General features: G+C 40.6%; 2 protein-coding genes across 7 annotated transcripts in view; both read right to left on the reverse strand.

The window, feature by feature from the left end:
* Positions 1-19999, reverse strand: part of cln3 (CLN3 lysosomal/endosomal transmembrane protein, battenin) — a 90601-nt gene continuing 70602 nt past the window's right edge. For 5 of the 6 annotated variants that reach the window (XM_088318028.1, XM_088318027.1, XM_088318031.1 and 2 more), the window contains 5 exons: positions 17134-17202; positions 16954-17009; positions 15877-15970; positions 1702-1842; positions 1-743 (listed from right to left, as the gene is read on the reverse strand). In XM_088318028.1, coding sequence (XP_088174154.1) covers positions 627-743; positions 1702-1842; positions 15877-15970; positions 16954-17009; positions 17134-17202 — 477 coding nt within the window. In that variant the 3' untranslated portion in view covers positions 1-626. The remainder of the gene's footprint in view (positions 744-1701; positions 1843-15876; positions 15971-16953; positions 17010-17133; positions 17203-19999) is intronic. The other variant, XM_088318029.1, reaches the window with a different exon arrangement.
* On the reverse strand, positions 4676-8318 carry LOC148323067 (uncharacterized). Its single transcript, XM_088318014.1, has 2 exons — positions 7815-8318; positions 4676-6808 (listed from the first exon to the last, which is right to left on the reverse strand). Exon 2 carries the CDS (start codon positions 6706-6708, stop codon positions 4687-4689), a length of 2022 nt encoding a protein of 673 aa, XP_088174140.1. The 5' UTR covers positions 6709-6808; positions 7815-8318; the 3' UTR covers positions 4676-4686.

Genomic DNA, 19999 nt, shown 5'->3' on the forward strand with positions numbered 1-19999 from the left:
TTGTGCTTTTTTAGACATGATTTTAATCAATTTTGCCTCATCAATTGCAGAATGTAAAATAGTTGTCGTTCTGATTGGATGCAATCGATGAGCAAATCTGTCTGCCTCAAAGCCAAACACCTCCGGTGGCTGTTGACGTCATGCAACGTCACCTCCGATAGTACAAACCACAATATGTCCCATTGGTTTACAATCTGGGATTATTTATTCACTGAAGAAAATATGAGCTTCAATATTTATATATAAAAAATAATGATCTCCCACCATAGAGTCAAAACATTTAACATTACCGCTTACACTATATAGTTAAATATCCTCATTACAAGGTCACGTAACCCGCTACAGTAGGGTAGCAAATTTTGCACTTCCTTTGTCTGTTAAAATCCTTATTATTAAATAAATAAGTTCATGCTACAAAGAGTAGTATTGGAAAGAAACATTACTTGCAATCCAAGTAACTAGTAATATGTAATACATTACATTTCGGAAGTAACGTGCCCGACACTGATACAGACGTGGAGCTTACTGGTGGATAACTGCTTACAAGCTTTTTAGTTGGTGTTTGTGAATGTTATGATTAATGCTCATCATGGAAATTAATTAAGCATTTCAGACTTTTGGTTAGATCAGAGGGAACAGAAGTATCGGTGGACAGGGAAAGCAGTGACTGCAGCCAAAGCTATACCGACACTGTCTCCAACACTGGCTGCAGCCATGGCGAACTCCCTCTGTCTGTCTGCAGTCTATGGAAGAAAAAAAAAAACATAAGGATAGCGCTACCTGTATCATGTGTGAAGGAAGCAAATTTGAGCAATTGTTTATTTTTTATATTATTAAATAAAAGCTGATTGGAGAGATTTTATCAGAGAAACTGGACTAGATACTAAATTACTAGTTTTTGTAAAATCTAAATCTGAGATTAAAAACTCTAACTTGTCTTTAAATGTGAGCAGGTGTGATATGGTAGTCTTCTAAGGGTCTTTTCCATATCTACTCAGTCTTCAGATGTCCAGATTCCGTAGCACAAGGTCTAGTCCTATCCCAGGCTGACCATCGATGGTTGGGTAAGCGTGATTACTCTCTTTAATAATTTAAAATTGTCCTAGTATGACAACTTACAGTATCTGAAATGTAGTTAGCAATTAAAAAAAAAACAAAAAAAAAACGGTACATATATATTTTTAGCTATTTAGTCCGCAACAAGTCACACATGCATCAAGTTACTTGCCTATGTTCTATTGCAGATAACTTAAGAATGACTAATGGTAGAAATATATTTTATTTTCTGATTAAAGAAGAGAGTCTATTCTTTCTTTTAGTAGGTTCGTTGTTCATATAGCCGTAGAACACTATTCTGCAGGACGTTGAAAATCTGCTAAAATGGCTGGCACTCAGTCGTTGGCTGTGCTGCAAATGGCTGGTATAGAATGAGTTCATAGATCAAAATTAAATACATTTGCTTCGTTTTTCTAATATTTTAAACAACTCATAAATCTGCTTTAAGATGACTGTAAGAATAGGCCAGAATGGAAAGAAAAGTACTTGTATGTTGTGTACTGTCAGAGCGATGTGGGTAGATTGCATTTCTACTTTGTATTTTGATTAGTCTACATAATATAACTATTTTGACTAGCGTACAGAGTCTGACTTGACTGGCTAAATAAAACACAATTTGAAAATAAGTGGGTAAATAAATCAGACCTCTTTGCTAATGAAGTAGAACGTATTAACATATGCAGTTCCACCAAGCAGACCCTCATAGATGATGATGGCAAACACCAACCAGGCACTGGGCAGGAATTGGTAAAACACTTGCAACAAGAGCAACATTGCATTCAACACCTGTGGAGTAAAACAAATGGTGTCAGGGATCCGAACAAGTAGGAGCAACTCACATACACATAAATCATAAAACTCAAGCCTTGATTTTCACGTTTCTAATAAGCCCCCAGTTAATAAGGCAAAAATAAAGTCAAGATGAGCCCCAACTAAATTTCATGCCAAATGGATAAAGAACTACGCAAGTCAAGTCATATAAATTATATACTCTTGTGTACATTATTGTCATGTCTGGCTTGGTGCTTTTAGAGTACACAACACATGTAAATTAGCATAAAAATAGATACGTTTGAACAAAAAGCAAAAAAAAAAAACGCTCATCAGTATTAACTCAATAACCAGAGAGGATTCAGAGAAAAACGTCTGTTCACTCACTTTGAACACACATAAGCAACATTTTCCAACAGCGCCCTCCCCCTCGCAACATCTCGCGGTACCTCCAAAACTCTCGCACCTGTGCTGTTAGAATAACATAACTTAACAATCTCCCCTTTTTTCTTTTTTGTGTTGCATTAACAAAAATATAGGTGTCCTATAGAACATACAGTTAAACAAAAATACAGTACAGTTCAAATTCAGTACTAGAGAAACATTTACAGTTTAAGTTTGTAAACACCTTCGCTGAGAGCTCTCAAGAGGCCAAGTGCAGGTGCCCCTGTTTTGGTTAAGCAGTTAGCAAGTTGTTCTTTGGTAGCTGACCAGATAATTTGCTCAATGGTCCCAGAATGCATTAGCTCTTTCATATTGCTGTTTTCAAGACGCAGTCTTTTCTCTGTAACAGACTTGGTGGATTTGACTGCATCCAGTAGATAATGATTGTCTGTTACACATACAATGGGTATGCTACTGCATGAACAGTCACCAGTTGTGATTTCTGAGTACAGTGTTGCAAGAAAAACGGCACTGTCAATCCCATCTGCAAGAGCTAATGTTTCCCCTGCCAAACTACTCCTCACAACCCTTCTGATACGTTTTGACTGCCATGATATAGGTGAGAACTTTCCATTTTCACCCATGAGCATGATAAAATGCCCACCCTGCGTACCACCATCAGAGAGGTTTCCCATGGAGGAATCGCTGAACACTATAAGTTTTAGGGAGCTGTTTTCACCCAGGTGCTGAAATCGCAATTTGACACTCTCTGATTTAAGTTTCCTAATGAGCTTGTTTGCACCATGTAGAGTTTGAACTGTGGCATGTTTGGTGTTAGATGCCAAGATAGAAACCTCACACATCATATCTGGTCTACTCTGCCTCGCTACCCACAATATTTGTCCTATCTTTGATTTGAGTATGTCTACTTCATTGTCAGTCAGTGGTGCTTCTCGTTGTGTTGCTCTGGTGGGGTCAATGGTGATACTCTGCACATTTTTAATGTCAATATTTTGTTGTACCTGTATCTCATCCTGCACAGAATGTATTTCCATTCCTATGTAGCTGAAGTTGCTGTTCTCCTCCCTACCAACCTGCAAGGCAGTTTTTAACTGAGGAATGACTTTTGTGGAAAATGCATTTGTGCCCCCCCAAATAAAGTCATCGACATGGGATGCAAGGATTCCTGTCACCTGACCACACTGATCTAACCAGTAAAACACAGCTGGATCTACTTTTGATACAGTGGCTCCTAAATGTTGCATGGTGTCTCTGACTCTATTATACCAGTACAAAGAAGCATCTGTCAGACCATAAACACACTTATTTAACTTCCACACAGTTCCTTTGTTCTGTGCCTCCTGAGGAGGACGGATGTAAATGTCCCTTGTTAGTGTCTTGCCTTGTAAAAAGGCGGATTTAATGTCCATTGAATTCAGCTGCCACTTGTTTTGACATATGACGGCCATGATCATCTTCAAAGACTCTGTGGTACATGTCGGTGAATCTTTGGGAAGGTCTTTGCTATTTATCTCCTCGAAACGTCTCGCTACTAGGCGGGCCTTGGGTACAACACCAGCAGCATTTTCTTTAAGTGTGCACACCCACCTTGTTGAGATGCATTTCTGACCTTCATCTGTGATTTCATCAAATACATTGTTTTTCTTCTAATTTAAGATTTCCTCGTGTTTAGCTGCAAGAAAAATGTCCTCCTGCACTACTAACACATCCTCGTTGTTTGCACATGCTTCTGCCTGCTCTGATGGAGATACATGTACACCATCCATTGCTCCAAGATTTACTGATCCTGTTGTGCCAGCATCTTCTGCAGGCTGGCTGAACTGCAAGTTGTACCAGTCTGTGTTTTCCAGTAGCTTTTCCAGCTATGCTGAGGACAGTTCCTGTGTAACTTTGTCCACTTTGTTTGTCTTTATAGGTGACCACTAGGCCAGTCTTGAGCTTAGGTCCTTCATAAGTAGTCTTTTGCGGCACCTGAGATCGATCAAAGCTCCTTCCTGCATTCAGCTCTGATTCATGTGGGAGTTCTTCATTACCATCAGCACTTTGAGGTCCATTGTTCATGTGTGTCACTTCCTCATTGTCGCTTTCAAATTCGCTGAGATCTGCTGCTGCCGTCGCTGGTAAATTTACAATAGTGTCCATTTCTTGTTCTATGTCTATGTCCACCACCTCTTTAGTTGAGGGAACATCTACTTTTCTCAGTCTGGTGTGATGCACTCGCACATATGCTCCACCGTGTCTTACAAATACAACAGCACCATCTTGGCCTATCACGACCCCTGGTCCTTTCCACTCATTGCAGTCCACCCTCTTATAGTAGACTTTGTCTCCCGTGTCATACTTGTCATCGACGGGCCGTAGTTGTTTGCGCAGGGCTCTTTTGATTCTCTCTGAGCATTCTGACTCTGTAAATGCTTTTCTCATTGCATGTAGAGTTGTGATGTGCTGAGCTACCTAGGAGCTCACATTTGTTTCCAGGGCTGGGGGCTTATCAATGAGCACTGAGGGCAAGTTTGGATTCTGGCCAAATACTAGTTGATAAGGGCTATACCCGTGTACGTTGTGCATGGAGTTCTTCGCCATTAGTGCCCAATCAAGTGCAGTCTTCCAATCACAGTTGTTGTCTTTTTTAACTTTCAGCAACATCTCAGTGAGAGTTCGATTATGCCTTTCCAAAAGGCCATTACTCCATGGACTGTAGGCTGCAGTAGTTTTGATCTCAATATAAAATTTTTCCGCCATATCTTTTATTTCCTCATTATTGAATTCACCTCCATTGTCACTGAACAGCCTGCGCGGCGGGCCATGGACACTGATCCAACAGTGAATAAACTGTCTCACAATCTCTTTTGGTTTCTTTGTGGTGACGATGCCCCCTGCACTGAAGCGAGTGAAGTGATCAATAGCATGTAGATACCACACATTTGGCTCAAGTTCATGCAGGTCAACAGCTACAGTCTCATTATAAGTTGAAGCCATGGGAAGTCCTACAACAGGTTTGTGCTTTGGTCGGCTGTACCTCCTGCATGTTTCACAGTCCTTGATAACATTCTGGAGAATTACCTTGCTTTCTTTGTCTATAGTGCCCGAGCAAGCCAGTAACTTCAGCAACCTTTCTTCTGAGGCATGTCCAAACTGTCTGTGCAATTTCAGAAGTATCTTCTCCTTTTCTTTCACACTCATGTAATTTTTAACGATGAGAACCTCATCTTCGCCCATTGTCTGAGGCTCACTTGCTTTCTCTTTATTATGACCATCATCTCTTAAGTTTACACAATAGTGCCCTGAAGATGTTAACTCAAGTTTAGCTGGCATTTTAAACATTGTTGCTTTATCGTGCGCAACGTCCAATACAGCCCTTGCTCTCTTCAGTGAGGCCTTGCTCAAAAGCATTGGTATATTTGCTGGAACAACTTCAGTTTCTATTTTGCATCTGGTCTGCCCTATCTTTGCTGGAAGGGTCACTTTTCTTGTGGAGTGAACTACTTTGCCATCACCAAATCTAAATGGCCTTGTGCTGACTTCACCCACCATTTTGTCGAGTTCACTCTGTGCCAGTCCATTGGTGTAATCTTCAAGCCATTTCTCACCACACACTGTTCTTGTGCAGGCTGTGTCAATCACTGCTGATCCTAGCGCTTCCACCATGAAGATTTCAGCATGTGACAACGTTTCATTGGAAAGCAGAGTGATATTGCATTCTTCAATATCTTCCTTTTGTCCTTCATCTTTTGTCAATTTGACACTTTCTCCTCTGTGTGGACAGTCCTTTGCCCAGTGAAATGTACTCTGACAGACTGCACATCTCGTTCTTCTGCCACGTTTGTCAATGGGATTAGTACCTTGCGCGGCGGCTTGAGGTTTGCTTTCACTTTTAAATGAATATCTCGTGAAATAGGCACATTCACTGTCTGTCCTCATTTGCTGTTTGCTGGCGCCCTCTTGTGTCAAAGTGACGTCTCCAAAAATTCTTTTCAAAGCAGATTTCATGTTGCCGAAGGAAACAATTGGGCAAGCTGTCAGCGCTAACTGTTTATCTTTTACGTTGAGACCAGCAGTATCTAGAAGTTTGAAGGCTAGGACGGCATCCGGGAGCTCCATTTTAAACGAACGTACCTTGTTGTACCTTCGCTCAAATTCGACTATGTAGTCCACCATGGACACACTGCTTTCTCTTGAAATGCCATCGAACTCCGTATACGCTTCGTACTGTCGATCCTTTTCTTCTCTTAAAAAGACCGAGTCCAACTTTGTCAAGAGTGTAGCCATACCAGTGTCGGAATTCAAGCCATCGGCGGCAATTTCCAGCGCACTTTCCCTCGCTCTTCCAGTTAGCGACAAGGTAACGGCTAGCGCTTGTTTCTTTTCCTCGAGGTCGGTGACTCTTCTCCATATCTCAATTTCATTTTTCCATGTTTCATAGGATGTCTTCTCGCCAAATGGCGGTGGAATCTTGTAATTGCCAGAAGCAGCCATCCTCTGCTACCAATATTAACTCAATAACCAGAGAGGATTCAGAGAAAAACGTCTGTTTACTCACTTCGAACACACATAAGCAACATTTTCCAACAGCGCCCTCCCCCTCGCAACATCTCGCAGTACCTCCAAAACTCTCGCACCTGTGCTGTTAGAATAACATAACTTAACAATCAGCACTAAAAACAGAGACATGAGCTGCGACACCAGTATGTAGGCCTATTCAAATGTCGCAACCATGCAAAAGTTCAAGGTCCAGCCAAATTCCTTCGGAAGCATCTCACAGAGCGCACACGTTATATTGCTTATGGCAGGAGCAAAGAACTCCTACACGCAGCATACGCGTGGGGTATGTGCAGCGTTAATTCTATATGCCAGATTCAAGGACCAGTGTTAAAGAAATTAAGTTCTGTCATGTTATCATGTTTCAAAACTATGGTCACCGGTCAATAGGTCACACATGTTCCTCTTAAACAGGAAATTGTTTGGGTTCACACTTGACAGAAGTGAGAACCAAAGTTGTCTCATAAGCTAAACCCGTGAGAATAACAGGAAGCGTGTGGACGGGTGTGATAAAGTCAAAGTGTCATATTTTCTATTCTGTATGAATCTGCATATTCAAATCTGCTTTGCTTCAATAAAAAGCCACGCCGGAAGCAGGAAAGCTTTGGCTTTTCTCTGGGAGATTCAGGTGACTGCTCCTCGCGCGAGTGACCCAAAAAAAATTAAAAATCTTGGCTCGTTGATTCATTTGTACAGTTATAAGGGTTGACTGGTTGTTTTGCAGAAACTTCTTTGACATTCTAAACTTGGTCCTTCGAGCCAGATGAAAACATCTTCTCTACGGTGGATGATCGACGACCAGTGGCTCAACAAGTATGTATGCGGCATATGCGGCGCATAAGGGCGCCACGCAAGTGGGGGCGCCAAAGCGATGGCCGCAAAACAATTTTTGAGTGGGTATTTTATGTATTAAACGGTGGTTTGTTCACAGGTATGGTTTGATCTATTCACTAATACTAATAGAAACACGTCACTGATAGGCGCCCTCTGCTCCGTGACTGTCACCGGCGTCCCCCCTCCTGCAACCGCATGCACACAGCGACACAGACAGAGCCCAGTGCACGCGCCCTCGAGAACGCGAGCGGCGAGTGTTTAAAATTAAAACGTCTGATGATACTAAAGATGGAGAAGCAAATGTAACGCTAGTGGGCTAGGCATAATACTGACTATTTTGGTCTCAGACAAGATTCGACTATGGAGCCTAGAAGTGGGAATAACTTCCCAAGGACAAAAGTTGAGTTTCAAAAGATATAAAGTATTTCAATTTATATTAATTACAATCGGGTATTTCTAATCACACAATTATAAATTAGATTATTACAATACAGTAATGAGCAAGGGAGAAAAGGAAGAAAAAAAAATCACTGGCTGTCAGGTTAAATTCTTATTGGGGTTTTGTTTTCCCCTTTAGTGAGTTTCAGTTTATCTGAAATGGTTTTCAGCAGTACTCCAGTAGCTCGCCAACAAGTGGTTGTGGTCCATATTCAAGGGAAGAAAAAAGCTAAAACAAGGCTATAAAAACAATAGACCACATAAACATAATTCATAGTGGCAATAATTACATAATCTATAGAAATGATTAACAAATCAAAAATACAAAACAATTGTAAATATAAATTCACATTTCGTGAAAGTCAAATGTTCTTAAATATATTTCTAGAGCAGTACACGTTATTAACTAGTTCAAAAGGTATTTTCAAGTTAAATCAGGGTTCTAAAGTTGCGGAACAAGGTTATTCCATACCATCAATCAAAAAAAAAAATGTATCCAATTTGGTATATATAAAATCAATTGAAGTATTTTTCTTCACCATTAAGGTACACAGTTGGCCGTGCTGACCGGATTTAAGATGTTACTATAATTAAAAGAAATATATCGTTAGTAGTCTGACAATGTGGGGAAAAAAACAATTGGTCGGCTTAGACTGAGCGTTGGGTTGATGGGTGTTACGAGTGTCCAAGAGCTAATCAAAATCAGACATGCGACAGTACATGAATGATGAATGAATAATCTAAAATTGTAATTGTGGGCCAATAAGTTTTTTAGAGACTCACCCGTAGATGTTTTCCTTCTACATCAGAATTTTTATGCAGTAGAGGTCAGATTGAGTAAACTTTCCCAGTAGTTCAAAAGGCTTGTAACTGCTATCCAATTCAAGTTAGAACCACTGTGAGGAGAGCGTCAACCAGTTTGCTATGGAGCAGGAGAAGTGAGCAATGGTGGTGATGGCGGCTTTTAAAGGCACAGGACCAGCTGATTTTAATTGTGACCAACTCAGCTGGTTCTAGTTCACCTGATTACACAAAATAGAAAGTACTCAGGGGCACAAAACCAAAAAAGAAACAGGGAGAGGGAGAAAGACTATGCAGACATGAAAACCAGCTTTTCACAGTGGTTAAAAGTCAGTAGGTAAGTTGTGATGTGTCCGTGTAGTAAGAGCCAAACATGGCTCAATGAAATGTTCAATAAAAGTTTGAAATAAAAGTTTTATATTCCCCCCCAAAATTGTATTTATGGGCTACATATAAAAAAATGAAATCATTATTATTATTATTTTTATATATTTTCAGGGGGGGGGGGCGGAGGACCTGTTCCACAAGGCCAGTCGTCGGACATCCTCCACCGAGAGAACACAAATTTCATCCGCGAGCCGCGAGTGTCTCAGCCAGCGGAGAGATTGTCACAGGTCAGTAGTTGTACAACCAGAGAGTACAGATTTAACTGGAAAAAAATGACAAAAAATGATTTTTGGGGAGGCTGCGATGTACATTGCGATATTGAAACTAGAAAAGAATTCACCAGATGACCCAAATAGCTCTGTTTGGGAAGACTTTGCTTTGTTTATTATACAGCTCTGGGATGGCCACTTGATAGAAATACATGCGCCACGGCATTTTATACCTTTTGTCGAGCGTGTGGATCACTTTTTTAAACCTCTCTTTCGTGACGTCGTTGAGTTGCTTTCACGCCCCGTGAAAAGTTATTGCATTCGTGATTTGTCGATGCTGGTTGGACTTCTTTTCATAAGGTGTTATAATAAAGGCGTCTGTCATTGTTTTTTGAGTAGTTGGTTTTACATCGGGTCCCACTAATGAGTCTGAACTTGTTATAAAAGGGCTCGAGTGGTCTAAGGCGCCGCGTTCAGGACCCAGTCTCCCCAGGAGGCCTGGGTTCGAATCTCGAATTTCCCCATTGTGGGACTAATAAAGGCATTATTATTATTAGTAATAGCATTCAAATGGTCGGACAGGTTTGTTGTATTACCTTGTGTGGCAGCAACAACGGCGAGGCACTCTTGGCAGAGGGTTTTTTGTGTGTTGTATATTCCTTTTTATGGCTGAAATAATTCCATATTTCGGATGTTGACTTTCTTTTGGGGACTATCTACTGCCGCCGTCGTCATGTCGCCTGTTAGTGTTTTCAGAGCGCACCGAGTGGAGGGGGTCGGGAGGTGGCCAGTGACTGGCAGGAAGGAAGGGGTGAACGAGACAGGCTTTGTAGAGCATACAGTAGCTTGCTGTTTCTATGAAGCTAAACAATTTTTGCGTGCTCTAAGAAAAAGAAAAAAGAAAAACATCGCACATCCTACAATGTGACAATCACGCATGCGCACATCGCAATCGCGATGTTCAAACCACAAATCGTGCAGCCCTAGTAGAAACACCCAGGAATACCCGCTCCAAGTTGGGAGAAGAAGCTTGGTATTCGACCCAGAGTCAGGCACTTTTAATTTTTCTCAACACTGAGGAACCATAACTAGACATCTAGAATAATTAAGACCGTCAGAAATGGCGACGGGGTTGACCAAGAAAATTAACTGTCTACTTTCCGAGGTGAAATTGACAATGAGGGAACAACAAAATTTACCGGAAAGTGGCGGGAAAAATATGGATTTTCTGGGAATGTGGACAACTGTGAATAATTAGACTTCTCAGTAAAGACAGGCAGAAGAGAAAAGACAACACCCACGGTAAACAGTGGTTTTGTTGCAAAGCCCTTCTTGATAGGACTAGACAAATTCAAGGTCGTAAGACTGCAGAAAAGAAAAATAAAGCGGACGACGATTTGACAACTACCGTCATTAAATCAATCGATCAAGGTTGGACTGTGACACAAACACCACCAAGTCACACTCCAACCACAATTGCGGAATCTGATAATATGATGCCAAGACACACAAACAAAATTATATCCGTCTTTACCAACATATTCTCAAGCGACAGGTGAAATATCTGATGAACAAACAGAACAAAAAAAAAACAATTATATGAAACAAATCATGACCAAAACGAGTATTAGACCCGCTCAAAAAGGTTCAGGGGTCAGTGGAGTCGTATTATTAATCCAACCACTCCACTGGTGCCAGACATGAACCATCAACCGTATGATAATTACCAAGTTCAGGTCTACCCAATGGTAGAAATGCCTATCCAAAATGGTGACCCTATTTTAGTGTACAGACCATGGACCCCAACTGAATTTAGAGACATTGCGAGATCACTCCCAAATCCGAATGACGATTCTGATGCGTTCGTTCTTGAAATGACAGTCATAATCACCGCCTAAATCAGTGGTTCTCAATTATTTCCTGTCACGCCCCCCTTACCAAGAAGAAAACAATTTGCGCCCCCCCACCACCAATTTTCTTTTTTTTTTACACTTCGTACTAATGTACATGTTCTTTGTATATTAATGTTAGATTGTCAATAAAATATCCCTTAATAAAGCTAAATTGATTAAAAAATATATCATTTTGAGAGCGATTATTGTGAGGATCTCGTAACTCAGAACTGTTGTGCAAATATTGATGAGATGATAAATATTTACTATACATTTTTGTATTGTTTTTTTTAACTTTATTAACATGAACAAACCAAACAGTTATTAATAGGTACATAATATAGAAAAGACAAAAAGAGCACACCACGATTTGAGAATCACTGGCCTGAATGCCGGAGAATTTTTTAAGCTATTGTCACTAAAAACAGGGTCTAAATATGGCACCATAGCGCAACAATTTAATGCGAGACAAAATGATGGACAGTTTATTTCCTATGACGAACTGACACGTCCCGACGGCGGACAGTTAGGCCGAATTATGGAAAGATGTGCCAACACATTTAGAAAAAGCGCTGATCCAAAGGAAATTGTGAAGTGCACCCAGAAACCAGAGGAATCTGGATGAAACTCTTTCACAAACTCCGTACTGTTTTCAAATTGCAGGGCGGAATTCCAGAGGATCAGCGGGTATTCTTTAACTCCCATCTGAAACAACACTTTCTGAATCAAGTTCGATCAGAAATTTGCAATTATGTAAAAAAAAAAAAAATGTATTTGCCCGACTTGTCAAATGGAGGAAATTCAAAATTATGCACGAAAATTATGAACGTGTCGAGAAAGAAGAAAGAAAAGAAAAAGAAAAGAAAAAAGAAAGTCTCGTTTATTTTTCAGGACTGAGTCATGATAACAAAGGAGGATCACATGATATAAAAAACAAACAAAAAAAACTCCATTTGACTTGTCCAAACTGTCACCCAAAAAACAACAGCGGTTCAAAGAAGTCAAGTGCTTCAATTGCGGTGAAAGAGGTCATCGCGATCGTTACTGTGAGGCCAAAACTAAGCCTAGTCGATGCAGTGTTGATGATTCCTCTGATGATGAATGACTAGGCCGGGACCCCAAAGGGGATTCGGACTGCAAATTGATGTCCAACCCTCTGGATTCCCCCTCCAACAGTGACAGTGGTTTAAATATTGAGGGAGATATTAAACATATGTTTGACCTCGAGAATGACTTAATGTGTCATCAAACTGAATCTATGATAAAACCTGAACTGTTGTTGCTGCTAGTACAGGCAAAGTTAACTGTTTTCCTGGTAGACACAGGCGCTGATGTAACTGTGTTAGGCAAATGGCTCCCCTCGACAGTTAAGCCAAGTGGAAAAAAGTTACATGCGCGTAGTTCACGGGTTAGTCCAACCCTTAGTTCTGTCACAGACTATTGGGTTGCAAAATCCCGACGACCCAACAAAAAAAGCGAGTGTGGAAGCAGTTCGACATCAACGGTGCCCGTTTAATTTACTAGGCCGTGATGCACTGACACAATTGGACAAAGTTTTTGAACTCATTGATTCAGCTGTGCAAGCACTCCAAAACCTTTTGAGCAAACAGTGACTGCAAAAAACTGTTTTAAGACCTCAGTGTTGCAGCAGAAACATGGAGGAAAACTTGCATACTATTTACAACAATTGGATTCCGTGGCGAGATTCACGCCAGAGTGCGTTCAAGCAGTCCTCGCCGCTGCTTTAGCGGTTGAGGCATCTGCGGAGATCATCTTGTTCCACAAATTAACATAGAAAGTGCCACACGTGGTCGCAGTCGTTCTTTTGGAATCAAAAATTACATTTCTGTCCACCGCACGACATTTACATCGCACGGCGACCATATTGTCACTGGGACACATAACACTCAAAAGGTGCTCAGCCCGACGTCACTCCTTCCCACACCAGTAGATGGCACTCCACACGACTGTGGAAGTCACTTCCAAATTACCACCAAACTGCGACCTGACCTCATGGAAAGGTTTTAGTCGACAAAAACTCAAAAAGGTTTTAGTCAGTTTTAGTCGACGGAAATGCGAAAGAAAAAAAAAAGATTTACTCTAGTTTTTATATTTTATTAGACCAAAACTCAAAAAGGTTTTAGTCCGTTTTTGTTAAAAATAGGCATACAAGGTTTCCACCAAATAGCAATATCATAACAGTGGAATCTGTAAGATGGGCTGAAGATCACATTAACCTCAAGTAACTTTATGTCATCAGTTTGTGTATTTCTACTCATGTTTTTATACATTTCTTGTATCATTAATGATTGCACACACACACACACACACACCCCTACATTATTGCTTTAGCACACGCACACACACACACTTACATTTTCGCTTTAGTTTCTATTTCCTTGCTTTCATTGTGAGTTATGGCTTCCTGTCTTCTGGAGCGTCTAAACGAGGCATCACCAAATGGCGGACCGCGGTCCGGATCCGCGATGCTTCGGACCGGACCCATGACCACTCTACGATGATTTTTTTTCAGGGCGCATTCGCAAACGTTGCCGCTGCAATTCTAGTTAATAAGGAAAAGGCGTCACTGATTTGAGCCAAATCAAATCTTTTGTTTACGATCCACTGCCAATTGCTCAGCAGACCGGAAGAGAGTGCTGCTGACAGTATGCCTTGCTAAAAAGTTAGCAAGGTCGATGCCTGTTGTTTTAAATGAATGGACGGAGAAATTTAGTTTCGCTCTGGCTGCAGCCGATTCAAAACCAGTGTGCATCATATGCTCCGAAACCGTCGCAACATTGTGAAGCGCCACTACGTAACAAAGCACCGCCCTTTTTTGCAAAGTTATCCGCTGAAGTTTGAGGTGAGCGCACGCAAAAACATCGAACTTCGAGTGCAGTATAAGAGATTTTTACATTTTCGTTTACAGCCCAGCGGCATGCAAACGAATGTTCACTAAAAGTATCATGGATTTTGGGGAAAAAACATTCAGTGATGGGGAAGTTGTGAAGGAGTGCTTAAATACGGTTGCACAAACATTATTTAAAGGAAAACACAAAGGCCAGATGTGTGAAATAATCTACCAAATCCCAATGGCCCTGACTCCGTTCCAACCCAGAATTAAGTCACTCGCAGGGCAGTCACAAACTCGTTTTTCTCATTAAGAGATGTTAAATAAATATTCAAAAGAAAAGGTGGTGTCAAAGCTCATTTTGAATTAGTTTTTCATGGGGACAGCCATTTTTATTGATTGTGTACTGAACATGTTGACCTGTTTTACTTGGATAATTAGGCTTTCCGTTTTTTTAGGCTGATAACTCTTTGATTTGAGAAAAAAAAAGGTAAAAGATGTTAACTCAATGCTTAGTACTTGATATATTTCTGCAGGAGATATTTGACTCTTTTTTTTCTGGAAGTGGCAAACTTAAGTTCCTGGAGCCACATTTTCTTGAATTTGAAATACACGCCTTATATTTGTTTGACTGGCAAAGGTGTTTAATGTGAACATTGCTAAATATTTAGTATATAAGTGCGCTCTGTTGAAAATGACTAAATATTAAAACTAAAAATGTAAACATAGGCTAGACATTAAGGGAAGTTGGACTTTGGTTCGGACCTTTTAATTGGAAGAACTTTTAGTCGTGGACCTCTGTGACTTTTAATTGAATACCTCTGGTCTAAACAGACCCCTATTGTCAGTTAAGTTTGAGTCAAGCTCTAATAAAAGCAGAGGCTGCAGGGAGTGGGGCTGAGAGAGGATGCGGAGCTGAACTGAGCAAGACGCCTGTCTGCTCTCTGCCTCTCTCCCGGCCAGCCGGTAAAAATGAACAACCATATCTGCTTTCCCTGGCAATGAACCACCTTTATAATTTCAGTAAGCTCTCCCAAAGGCGTCAGGGCATTTAAACCTGACAAATCAATGCTCATTGCTCCAAAATAAGCCAAGAACCAAAACGTTGCTTTATTTCACTTAAGCAAAATAAAAAAAATACGTTTTAACAACATGGACTTGTAGTAGGCTTGTTCTATAGTAGAGAAGCACAAGTACAAACTATCAAACATATGTCTTGTTTACTTGCACCAGATTGCGTTTATGAGAACGAAGAAGCCTTGTGAGTGTCACAGTCGCCATGGTTCCGTCAAAGGAACGCGTGTCAATGTGTGTGAGCCAAGACGAATGACCGCAGACGTGTTCGTGCGACACCAGTATTTGTGACGGTGCATGCGCGGCGCATGCGCCCTGCATGCTTTCCCGGTGGTGGGTGTGCCCAAACAAAAGATAGGTTGCACTTCATTGCACTGTTTTGAAAGACAGATTACATGAACAATAGGAAGGGATGTCATAAATTTTGAGCATCTGACGAACCACACGCTAACAATTTCGTCCTGTCTCGTCAACGAAAATTTCATGTACGTCCCGTCATGTTCTCGTCATCAAATAACCTCGTTCAGCTCGTCATCGTACATATATATATATATTTATATATAGTATATATATATATTTATTATATATATTCTCTTATGTATATTAAGATACAGCTTACCTGTAGTAAAGCAAGGGCCCAGAGTTTTCTGATCTTCATACAGCAAAGCGAGGATCGAGAGACAAACACACCAACTTGATAAAATGTCTGATACCTAACAAAAAAGAAACCATGTTGATTTTTTTTCTTTTTTTAGCAAAGAAAAACAAAATGTACACTAAAAATAAATAAATACAAACAGTGACATACCTTGCCTGAAATTCGGCCTGAGAATTTAAGGTGGAGAAGCCCCCGGTCCGCACGACCCAAGGCCGAATAATTTTTGGATCTCCTGACATGTGTGAGGGCCCGAATATAATACAACAGTCGACAGTACGGCAGCCTAACACACATCTCTACCGGTCTCCTCACCGCCACAATCACGACTGGGGTCACCCAGTCCCTCAATAGCCCCTCTGCTAGCAACATTGACGACTGATGTTTTTGCGGCTATTAATAACGAGAATAACCAATATGTATGTGTCGGTGTGGAATTTGGGATTTGTCCAGAATTCCCCAATGGCCACCATGCCTGTGCAAAAAGTACTTTTCTACTCCTTTTTGTTCTTAAAAATTAATAATTAAACAGTATTTCAGTTCAAGTGTGAATTTAAGTGTGAACAGATGTGTGTCTTGATGTTAAGCAAATTGTCATTGACTGGCAACCAGTCAAGGCTGTACCCCATGTCTTGCCTTCAACTGGGACAGGCTCCACCTGCCTTGTGACCCTGAACAGGTTAAGCCAGGCGTGGGCAAACTACGGCCCGGGGGCCACATGCAGCCCGTCAAACGTTTTAATCCAGCCCACTGAACTTGAAAAAAATTAAATGAGTAAACATTGTGTTTTATTTTCTAAATACGGTGGTTTTTCAAACACATATAGATTGTTGTAATGCTTTTGTTCACTTTAATTTAAAATTAAATGTATTTTTTTCTCTGATGAGGTGAGGTTACCAAAACACTCCATCCATCTGTTCCTGGTCCGGCCCCTCTGTCAAATTTTAGAACCCATTGTGGCCCACCAATCAAAAAGTGTGCCCACCCCTGGGTTAAGCAGTAGAAAATAGATAGATTGATATTTTTATGCGTAATACTAACCAGCGATACTGCTCTGCATGGTTCAGGAAAAACCTCTGGAAATATAAAAGCTCCATCTGGGAAAATAGAGACTTAATTACCAAGTAATATGGGTACTTCACATCACCTACCATATCTTATCTACAATTTAAAAATAAATACAAAATAAATAGAGTCAATACTGTAATAAAACAAACTTACCAAGCCTTGGTTAATGAAGTATTCAGCATAATAGACTAATCCTAAGGCACAGACAAATGGCATCAAGCCCTGAAAGATTGTGAGGAAATTGAGTGAAGCAGTGAAAACTTGATCATTACAGTGGCTAGGGCTGGACGATAAACCGAAAATTCACCGTTCCCGAAATTTATTAGAATGACCGACATCATTTTGCCCATGTTGGTAAATTCGTTGTTTTAAAAAAAAAGAAAAGTCTTCTGTCTGCGGCTATGTTCATGCCCCTTTAAGACCGCTACAGCGCGTGTAGTCACGTGACTCCACCCATCTGAACAAGAAAGAAAACAGACGACGCGGTCGTAGCTGGCGATTCAAGTCAAGAAGCGGCTGACACGGCTGAAGACGAAGTAACGTTAGTTGAAGTTGTTCCTGTTGCGCTTGTACCGAAAAGAAATTCGACATCTGTTGTTTGGAAATGTTTTGGGTTCCATAAAGACGATCTTTGAGAACATGAACTACAAAGTGCATCATAAACACCCAAAACAGCGCGTCCAACCTTTTCTTTTTCACCACCCACAACACAACCTTGCTGTTGACTTGGAGCTTGTGCTAAAAGTTCAAAGAGAGAAGCAAGGTTCGACAAGGGACAACAGCCCATAACGGAGGCCACACCATACGACAGAAAGTCTAAGAGGTGTACGCAATAGCCTAGCACAGAGCTAAAGATATAGCTCCTCTAGCTACAGTGGAGCGCACATGATTTAAACTAGCCGGTATGAAGTACGAAAATATTTGTCGCAAACCGTACTTCCCAATATGGACAACATCTGGACGGGAGCTTAGACATGTCAAGTATTTTGCGTCCACATTCGACTTGTGGTTGAGTCGCAACATGGATCCTTGTTTGAGCCTGACTGTGCATTACATAGACGACAAGTGGCGACTGCGCACCAGAGTACTCAAGACGGTACATTTTCCTGATCATGCATGCACACTTGTTTATTTGGCATTGGCATTTCATTGACATTTTTTCATTTTATTTAGCATTTTGTTTACAGGCGACTAGCTCCTTTGCACATGGCATTATTTATATTGTTTACAAAATACCTTTACACAAATCTAGACTTTGCACATGGCGTTACAGCATCTTGGCGCAATCAATTTGCAGAAAAAGTTTTTGCAAGAGGTACTCTTTTTCTCCTGTTCTTTGTGACATTGTTCAAGTCATGCAAAGCAAGCTTTTTGGAATGTTTATACAAATGATTTTTGTACTTTTATTTTTCATTGAAAGTAATGTGTACTAGTTGGTCAATAAAAAGCAGTTAATATGCATTTCCTGCATTTATTTTGATTTTGGTCCACGGGGGTATTATCGCGCATTCATCGTTAGAGGTAAAATTGTTCAATTTATCGCGATATTGATTTGAGGTCATATCGCCCAGCCCTAACAGTGGCTACAACAGTCTACTCAGTCCTGTTCAAATGTCAGTATTTTTATGTAAAAATAAAATACAAAATCTGACCATGTTAATTTAAAAGCTTTCTACCATTAATTTGCACAATCCTAACCTAATAAATACATTGTCGAAGCCCCTTTGGTTTACAGTATATTACAAGTGCATCTCCTGTGTGCAGCCCTCTTCAGGTCACCCTGCAGATGTTCGACCGGATTCAGGTCTGGACTTTGGCTGGACCATTTCAAATCCATCACCTTTTGATGAAGCCAATCTTTTTAGTTGATTTGGAGGTGTCCTTTGGGTTAATGTAATGCTAAAGATGAACATATTCTTCTTCATCGGCTTTCAAACTGAAGCCTCAAGGTTCTGTGCCAATATTGCCTAGAATTCTGAACGCCCTCTACCTTGATTCAGGTTCCGGTTCCAACTGAAGAAAAACAGCAACCATGCTGCCACCACCATGCTTATCTGTAGGTAGTGTCCTCTTGGTGATGATCAGTGTTGTTTGTACCAAATATACCTTTTTGGAATTACAGCATGGCCAAAAAGTTCAACCTTATTTTTATAGAACCATAACGCATTTTTCACGTTTACCTTCATAATAGAGCCACAGTAGAATCCATTACTCCGGTGTTCAAGAATGACCCATGGCATGTAGTTGGTCGTACCATTTGTTCACGCAACGGCTGTTTTGAACCATGAGCTTTCTATAAGTCTTGTATTAACTATGACGCTTCCACTGACTTGTTTTGCCAAACTAGTTTATCAGTAATAAGTTGGTACGTGATCGTCCCTTGTCGCCAATTCAAAGTTGCGCTGGATGTCCATGTTCCCGTAAATTAGCTTTTCCTCCATTCTGAAAATTTTGCAACTCGTGAGGACAGCCGGTCAAATACTTTGCACTTAAACTTAGCTGTTACCGGTTACCAATCGACATTCATCAGCGCTGCCAGTCCTCTTAAAAGTTCCACCAGGGCCCAAGACCCTAGTGGCTAGGAGATACTTAGAAAGCCCCCCAAGGAATCGCAATGTAAATCATTTTGGTAGAAACAAAGGGTCAATAGAATTTAACATGGTAAATTGATAAGTTCTTCAAAAGGTTCCTGCGGTGGAAAACGGGCTATAGGTTCCTCACAATAGGGCTGTCTTGATTTGGGGTTAATGTGAAGCATTTTAAATGGTAGTAAGTAGGGGTGTAACGGTTCACAAAACTCACGGTTCAGTACGTACCGCGGTATGGGGGTCACGGTTCGGTACAGCAAAAAGCAACAAAAAGTCTCAGAAACATAAGATTAGATTTTAGGTTTTTTTTCAATTTTGTTTTAACAGATAGAAAGTTACAATTCAATTTACTATAAAACAAAAACATTCCTTGTTATAAAAGCACAAAGTATAATAAAAAAACAACTTGAGTTAGTCATGAATAATAATCA

The sequence above is a fragment of the Idiotropiscis lumnitzeri genome, chromosome 15 (genome assembly GCF_059441095.1).
Source record: "Idiotropiscis lumnitzeri isolate Australia: NSW breed Sydney's pygmy pipehorse chromosome 15, RoL_Ilum_1.0, whole genome shotgun sequence".
Lineage (NCBI taxonomy): Eukaryota > Metazoa > Chordata > Actinopteri > Syngnathiformes > Syngnathidae > Idiotropiscis > Idiotropiscis lumnitzeri.

Coding starts and splice junctions, on each gene's coding strand:
- LOC148323067 (XM_088318014.1), bottom strand. CDS start 6,708: ATGGCTGCTTCTGGCAATTACAAGATTCCACCGCCATTTGGCGAGAAG.